Source organism: Mandrillus leucophaeus, unplaced genomic scaffold (genome assembly GCF_000951045.1).
Source record: "Mandrillus leucophaeus isolate KB7577 unplaced genomic scaffold, Mleu.le_1.0 Scaffold11, whole genome shotgun sequence".
Classification (NCBI taxonomy): domain Eukaryota; kingdom Metazoa; phylum Chordata; class Mammalia; order Primates; family Cercopithecidae; genus Mandrillus; species Mandrillus leucophaeus.
In genome coordinates, this window is record NW_012099209.1 from 1,757,006 (window position 1) to 1,764,476 (window position 7,471).

General features: G+C 56.4%; 1 protein-coding gene across 1 annotated transcript in view; it reads left to right on the forward strand.

Moving 5' to 3' along the window:
• Positions 1–7,471, forward strand: part of FCHO1 (FCH domain only 1) — a 42,366-nt gene that overhangs the window by 25,586 nt on the left and 9,309 nt on the right. The window contains exons 8-18 of the mRNA XM_011991196.1: positions 278–376; positions 466–562; positions 2,261–2,305; positions 2,419–2,503; positions 3,079–3,103; positions 3,477–3,534; positions 4,003–4,181; positions 4,266–4,290; positions 4,655–4,706; positions 6,162–6,253; positions 6,622–6,897. Coding sequence (XP_011846586.1) covers positions 278–376; positions 466–562; positions 2,261–2,305; positions 2,419–2,503; positions 3,079–3,103; positions 3,477–3,534; positions 4,003–4,181; positions 4,266–4,290; positions 4,655–4,706; positions 6,162–6,253; positions 6,622–6,897 — 1,033 coding nt within the window. The remainder of the gene's footprint in view (positions 1–277; positions 377–465; positions 563–2,260; positions 2,306–2,418; positions 2,504–3,078; positions 3,104–3,476; positions 3,535–4,002; positions 4,182–4,265; positions 4,291–4,654; positions 4,707–6,161; positions 6,254–6,621; positions 6,898–7,471) is intronic.

Genomic DNA, 7,471 nt, shown 5'->3' on the forward strand with positions numbered 1-7,471 from the left:
GTGTGTGTGTGTGTGTGTGTGTGTATGCATGCACATGTGTGCATCAAAGTGGGCCCCAACAACCCCCACTTACATCCTATCCACTCATTAGTTCAGAAATGGAAGTGTCTTTTTCTGTTGATTCAGAGAAAGTCCTAGGGCAGACTATCATTGGCCCTTCCCCAAATCAATCAGTGAGCCAAGGGCTTAGGGTGTTCTGATTGGTCAGGCTGAGTCACATGGCCACTCCTTCTTGGCCCTGACCTTCTTTCCACCTGCCTCTCCCGTCCTGCTTCAGCGCTTCCAAGCCATGGAGGAGACACACCTGAGGCACATGAAGGCGTTGCTGGGCTCCTATGCTCACTCCGTGGAGGACACGCACGTGCAGATCGGGCAGGTGAGTTGGGCAGGTGTGAGGAATGAGGCTGGGGTCACTGTTGGGCAAAGGGGCCTTGACCAGTTTCACACCCTGCCCACCTGGCACAGGTGCATGAGGAATTTAAGCAGAACATCGAGAACGTCAGCGTGGAGATGCTACTCAGGAAGTTTGCAGAGAGTAAGGGCACAGGCCAGGAGAAGCCAGGTGAGTCAGGGCAGCCATCAGGGGTCGGGCTTTAGTGCCACAGCTGCAGGTGATGGGCAGGACTCCAGAGGCAGGAGACTGAACCTCCCTGGGGCTTAGTTTCTTTCTTTCTCTCTCTTTTTTTTTTTTTGAGATGGAGTCTCCCTCTGCCTCTGTCGCGCAGGCTGCAGTGCAGTGGTGCGATCTTGGCTCACTGCAACTGCTGCTTCGGGTTTCAAGCTATTCTCCTGCCTCAGCCTCCCGGAGTAGCTGGGACTACAGGCACGTGCCACCACGCCCAGCTAACTTTTTTGTGTGTATTTTTAATAGAGATGAGGGTTCACCATGTTGGCCAGGCTGGTCTTGAACTCTTGACCTCAGGTGATCCGCCTGCCTCGGCCTCCCAAAGTGCTGGAATTACAGGCGTGAGCCACTGCTCATGGCCAGGCCTTGGTTTCTTCGTGGGAAAAATGGGATGCTGATGAGTCCAGCTCTCCAGCTTGATCTTACGTGTAAATCTCTTTGAACCAGATCCCACAGGAGCCTTGAGTGCCAGGCTCAGCTGTTCAGACTTCACCCCCAGGGCCTAAGGGAGCCATTGAGGGTTGCTGAGCAAAAGAACAATTTGCAAATGCTCAGATACAGGACTGGGGAGGAGTTAAGAGCAAAAGTTTTAGAGTCAGACCTGGGCTTGAGTCTTTTCTTCATCACTTGCTGTGTGACTTAGGACCTGTGCTTTGACTTCTCTGAGCCTCAGTTTCCTCATCTGTAAAGTGAGGATGTTAATAATGTTGTAACGTTCAGTGATTTAATTCAGGTAAAGGGCAAAGGGTGTGCCAGGCACACAGTAGGCACTCACTAAATGCTGGTATACAGTTATGTCTTCAAGTCTTGTTAACCAGCAAAACCTGTTCTTTCTCCCTCCTGTCTCTCTGGCTCGGCCCTGGCTCAGGTCACCCCTCCCTGCATGGGGCCCCACTCTTGCCTTTCACAGGCCCCAGATCTGTTGTGTCCTCCTCCTGCTCACACACCTTCCATGGCTCCCCATTGTTCTTGGGAGAGAGTTCCCACGCCTCATCCTGTCACTCAAAGCCCAGCCTACTGCACACACGCATGGTTCATTCCCCAACCCAACCCAAGTTCCAGCCACAAATGCTGGAAGTACGTGGAAGTAGCTCATGTCACCCCCTACGGTGGCACTAACCAGCTGGAACCAGACCAGCCCCTTGATCCATCCCACTCCTGATGATCTGGGGCTGGTTCTTGTCTGGGAACCTGATGGACCTTGAGTTCAGATCCAGGTGCCATTTTGTGGCCAAAAGTGTTCTACTCTTTCGAAGCCCAGTCTCCCCACCCTCAGTTTAATTTCTCTCTCTCTCTCTTTTTTTTTTTTTTTTTAATTTTTTGAGGCAGAGTTTGCTCTGTCACCCAGACTGGAGTGCAGTGGTGCAATCTCGGCTCACTGCAACCTCCGCCTCCTAGGTTCAAGCGATTCTCCCGCCTCAGCCTCCCGAGTAGCTGGGATTACAGGCACCTGCCACCAGGTCCGGCTAATTTTTTTGTAATTTTAGCAGAGACAGGGTTTCACCATGTTGGCCAGGCTCGTCTCGAACTCTTGACCTCAGGTGATCCACCTGCCTCAGCCTCCCAAAGTGCTGAGAATACAGGCACGGGCCACTGTGCCCAGCCCCTCAATTGAGTTTCTGTCTCCCGTCTCAGGACCTCTGGACTTCGAGGCATACAGCGCGGCTGCCCTGCAGGAAGGCAAGTACGTCTGGGCCTGGATGCCCAGGCTGGACCGTGGGGGTGAGGGAGGCTGATCTGAATGTGAAAGAAGGCACCTCCCAGTGCTCAGCTGCCCCCCAATCTATCCTCAGCGATGAAACGTTTGCGGGGAGCCAAGACCTTTCGCCTTCCGGGATTAAGCCGGCGGGAGCGGGAGCCAGAGCCACCTGCAGCTGTGTGAGAAAGTGCCCCTGCCCGGTCTGGCCCAGGCTAGCCCGGGATCCCTTCCCCTGCCCAGGCTATCCCGGAAGTCCCCTCCTAGGATAGCCCAGGAGTATCCATATTCCAGGCTGGACCAGGATTCCCTCCACCCAAGCTAGACCAGGAGTGCCTCTGCCCCAGGCTAGCTCAATATTACCGCTACCCAAGCTAGTCTAGAATTCTTCCTTTTGCCAGGTTAGGCCAAGAACTGGCTGTCGCAGAGTAAGCTAGCATTTCCCCTGTCCAAGCTGGCCCAGGATTGTTCTGTTTGCCAAGGCTAGCCCCGACTTTCCCTACCTTCACAAGGCAGCCCTTCAAATGAGTTGCAGGATTCCTTCCCTCCCAGGCTGTTTGAGAACACTCTGCTCAGCTAACTTCAGATTCAACCCCCTCCCCAAGCAAGCCTCAGGGTCCCACCGCCTCCAGGGCTAGCTCAGGGCAATATCACAGCCGGGGAGCTACCCCAGCTTCCATGTCCAGTGTTGGGGGCTGACAGGGGGCACCAGACAGGCTGCGGAAGCTGATACCAACATCTCTTCCTCCATCCCCAGAGATTTCCTGGAGCCCGATTCAGGGGTGAGTGATGTGGGAGGGGTCAGGCTGAGCTACAAGTGGAAGGAGTTTGATCCCACTCTTGGCTCCTAGAGACCGGATTCCTACTGGAAACTAAAGAGCTGAGATTGAGGGGCGGGCTGGAGCCTGGGGCTGAGTTCATATCCCACCTCAGCGGCAAAGTCCCGTGGACTACGTGGGTGTGAATAATGTCCCTGCCGAAGCTCAGTTTGTCCCAGGAACCTGCCCACACACCCAGGGAAGACAGTCGTTGCCATCAGGGTTGTTTTGAGGTCTGAGTCAAGGCCTGGGGGCGGGGCAGGGGGTGGTTGGCAGGGTGAGATGGAAGGTTCGATAGTGGGGAGTCTGACTCACCGCTGTCCCCCGACTCCCCTAGACATGTCCAGAGGTGGATGAAGAAGGTTTCACTGTCCGGCCTGATGTGACCCAGAACAATATCCTTCTGGCACCCCCCAGGAGCAGCTGTTGGCACAGCAAGGTCAAAACTGTCCACAATAACCAGTCCACCTTCAGCATGCCTCTCTGGGTACATCCTGGAGAGAGTCTCCCTTGTGGATGAAGCCAACCTAAATGTAAACACCCACTCTATGGAGTCAGCACTGGGCAAGAGGGAGAGAGAAAAGGAAAGCCAGCAAGGCTTCCTGGAGGAGGGGGCACCGGTGTTGGGGTTTTACAGCTGAATAGGAGTTTGCCAGTTAGGTCTGCACATGCTTGTGCAAAGGCTTGGCTGGGGGGTGGGAGTGCTGGTGGGACATGGTGTCAGGACTGAAGGTGGCACATGGCGAGCGATGGGATTGGGCAGGACCTCGAAGGGTTTGAGCAGGGAGGGACAAGGTTGGACTGGAGAGCTGACTGGGGAGAAGCTTGTGTTGGGATTGGCTTGGACCTTGACTGCAGCCCACGCACGGCCGAGCCCTCCCGTTTCTCGTCCAGCGACTCCGACTTCGATGACGAAGAGCCCCGCAAGTTCTATGTGCACATCAAGCCCGCCCCGGCCCGGGCTCCAGCCTGCAGCCCCGAGGCAGCAGCGGCACAGCTCAGGGCCACTGCGGGCAGCCTCATCCTTCCTCCTGGCCCAGGGGTGAGGCACGGGAGGGGTGCCCTGGGTGGTGTTGGCAAGGCTGGCTGGATGTGCTCATGTTGATGCTGCCCACTTTGTCCACAGGGCACCATGAAACGCCATTCTTCACGTGAGTAGCCTTTGGTCTTCAGAGTAGGGATGATCCTAAGGAGGGGAGGCTATGGGTGTGGGCTTGAATCAAAGCTCTGTTTTGTAACTTGGGGCAGGCTGCTTAACCACACTGACCTTCAGTCTCCTTTTCTGTAAAATGAGGTCATTATGAAATTAAGTGAGAGCTGAAAGGGGTAGCTGGGGCCAGGAGGAGCCAGCATCTGGAGACGGGCTCGCTCAGGCTTGAATCTGTGTCTGCCTGATTTGCTGATCACCTTGGGCAACTGGCTGGACACCCCCCAAGCCTCGGTCCCTTGGTCCGTGAAGTGGGGAGCATTGCAGGCAGGGTGACAAGAAAGCTCAAGGAGGTACATCTCTTGTAGGGGACGCTGCTGGGAAACCCCAGAGACCTCGGTCTGCCCCCAGAACTGGCAGGTGGGTTCCACACGAGTGGGCAGGTGGGGGCTGTCCCCACCTCCGCCTCCCCATATCTCCACCTGGTGTTCTCTTGTCTCGGCTGGGAGTTGATGTCATGCTGGGGTTTTTTTTGTGTTTTTGTTTTTGTTTTGAGACAGAGTCTCACTCTGTCGCCCAGACTGGAGTGCAGTGGCGCGATCCCGGCTCACAGCAGCCTCCACCTCCTGGGTTCAAGCAATTTTCATGCCTCAGCCTCCCAAGTAGCTGGGACTACAGGCACACACCACCACACCCAGCTAACTTTTGTATTTTTAGTAGAGACAGGGTTTCACCATGTTGGCCCGGCTGGTCTCGAACTCCTGACCTCAAGTGATCTGCCCGCCTCGGCCTCCCAAAGTGCTGGGATTACAGGCATGAGCCATTGCGCCTGGCCCATGTTGGCTTTTGAGGGACCATTTAGTCATTCATTTGATGAACATTTATTGAGTGCCTGCTATGTACTCGTGCTGTTCTAGGGCCTGGGTTCTGAGACAGGCGTCCCTTCTCAGAATCACATTCTAGTGACTCAGATTTTAAGAATAGCAAATAAGGCCAGGTGTGGTGGCTCACACCTGTAATCCCAGCACTTTGGGAGGCCAAGGCGGGCAGATCACCTGAGGTTGAAAGTTGGAGACCAGCCTGACCAACATAGAGAAACCCCATCTCTACTAAAAATACAGCATTAGCTGGGCATGGTGGCGCATGCCTGTAATCCTAGCTATTCGGGAGGCTGAGGCAGGAGAATCGCTTGAACCTGGGAGGCGGAGCTTACAATGAGCTGCTGTTGCGCCATTGCACTCCAGCCTGGGTAACAGGAGGAAACTCCGTCTCAAAAAAAAAAAAAAAAAGCAAATAAGTTAGAGCATATTCAATATTTCTAAGTGCTACGAAGAAATGAAAGCCGATGATGCAAAGACAGAAGGAGGTGACTTCCCTTGAGGTGTGGATGGGAACCTCCTCGAGGGGGTGACTTGGAGCTAAGCCCCAAAGAGGAGCCAGGAGGTGGCTATGAAGAGAGCTGGGGAAATGGAACTCCAGACTGGGAACAAGCTGAGCACCGTGGCTCACACCTGTAATCCCAGCACTTTGGGAGACCAAAGCGAGCAGATCACTTGAGGTCAGGAGTTTGAGATCAGCCTGGCCAGCATGGTGAAACCCTGTCTCTGCAAAAAGTACAAAAATTAGCCGAGCATGGTGGCAGGTGCCTGTAATCCCAGCTACTCTGGTGGCTGAGGCAGGAGAATTGCTTGAACCCAGGAAGCGGGGGTTGCAGCAAGCTGAGATTGTGCCGCACTGCAGCCTGGCCGAAGGGCGAGACTCCGTCTTAAAAAAAAAAAAAAAAAAAAAAGACCGGGAACAGCATGTGCAAAGGCCCTGGGGTGGGATGAGGCTTGGGAAAAATAGAAGCAGTCCTCTTGGCCTCACCCTCTCTAGCTGTGCAGAGAGATTGCAGTCAGAGGAGCAGGTGTCCAAGAACCTCTTTGGGCCGCCCCTGGAGTCAGCCTTTGACCACGAAGATTTTACAGGTGATGGGGATAAGGGATTGGAGGTCATGGGTGTGGCCGGAGGGAGGATGGGTGGGGCCATTGCAAAGTTAGGCCAATCGAGTACCTTGGAGGCCAGGCTGGAGGGAGGACTAGTCCGTGTCAGGGTGGGCGGGGCCAGAGTACAGGTGGGAGGGGCCATAGATAGGACGGGGCCTTGGCCAGTGGGCGGTGACTGGGTGGATGGGCCGGTCTTTTGTGTAGAGGGAAGTCACTAGAAGGCATAGCCTTGGGGGCTATGAATGGGGGCCCCCCTGACCTTCCCTCGACGTGGCCGTGGCCTGCAGGAGGATGGGCAGGGACTCCAAGTGGGCGAGGGTCGGAGCTGACCGCCCGCTTCCCTCCCCAAGGCTCTAGCAGCCTGGGCTTCACCTCCAGCCCCTCCCCTTTCTCCTCCTCGTCGCCCGAAAACGTGGAGGATTCCGGCCTGGACTCTCCGTCCCACGCGGCACCTGGCCCCTCCCCAGATTCCTGGGTCCCCCGCCCAGGCACCCCGCAGAGCCCGCCCAGCTGTAGGGCGCCACCCCCAGAGGCCAGGGGTATCCGCGCACCGCCTCTGACAGACTCGCCGCAGCCCCTCGCCCCGTCTCCAGGCCCCTGGGGGCTGGAGGCCTTGGCCGGAGGAGGTGAGTCCAGCGGGTCTGGGCCTGGGAGTTGCTGGAACCCTGGGCGGGTGATTGAGCGCCCGCTGTGGGCAGGGCCTGATCAGGCTGCTGCAGACACAGCTAGAACCAGGCAGGCAGAACCTCCCACCGTTGCAGGGACAATGAGATGGACATTTAGCAAGGCAGGCGGTAGCGGGTGCCAGGTGGGGGCCCTCCCTGAGGAAAGGACATCTGAGCTGAGATTTGAGGGAGGTGAGGACAGAACCACGTGGACATGAGGGGAAAGACGTGCTGGGCAGAGGGCACAGCCCCTGCAAGGGCCCTGGGGCAGGAGCGTGCTAGGCCTGTCTGAAGAACAGCAAGGAGGTCTGCCTGCTGGAACGGGGTGACGAGGGGAGGAGGAGGAAGAGAAGGGGGGTGTGGGCAGGGCCTGATGGGCACAGGGAGGGCTTGTGAGTGTTACCCTGAGTAACGCTGAGGGCCATGAGCAGGGGAGGGGCGGATGGACATCGAGGCTGGGCCTGTAGGTGTCAGGTGCATAGTGGACCCTGAGTTTGGGAAAGGTCAGGTCAGAGCACCTTCTCGACAGAACACC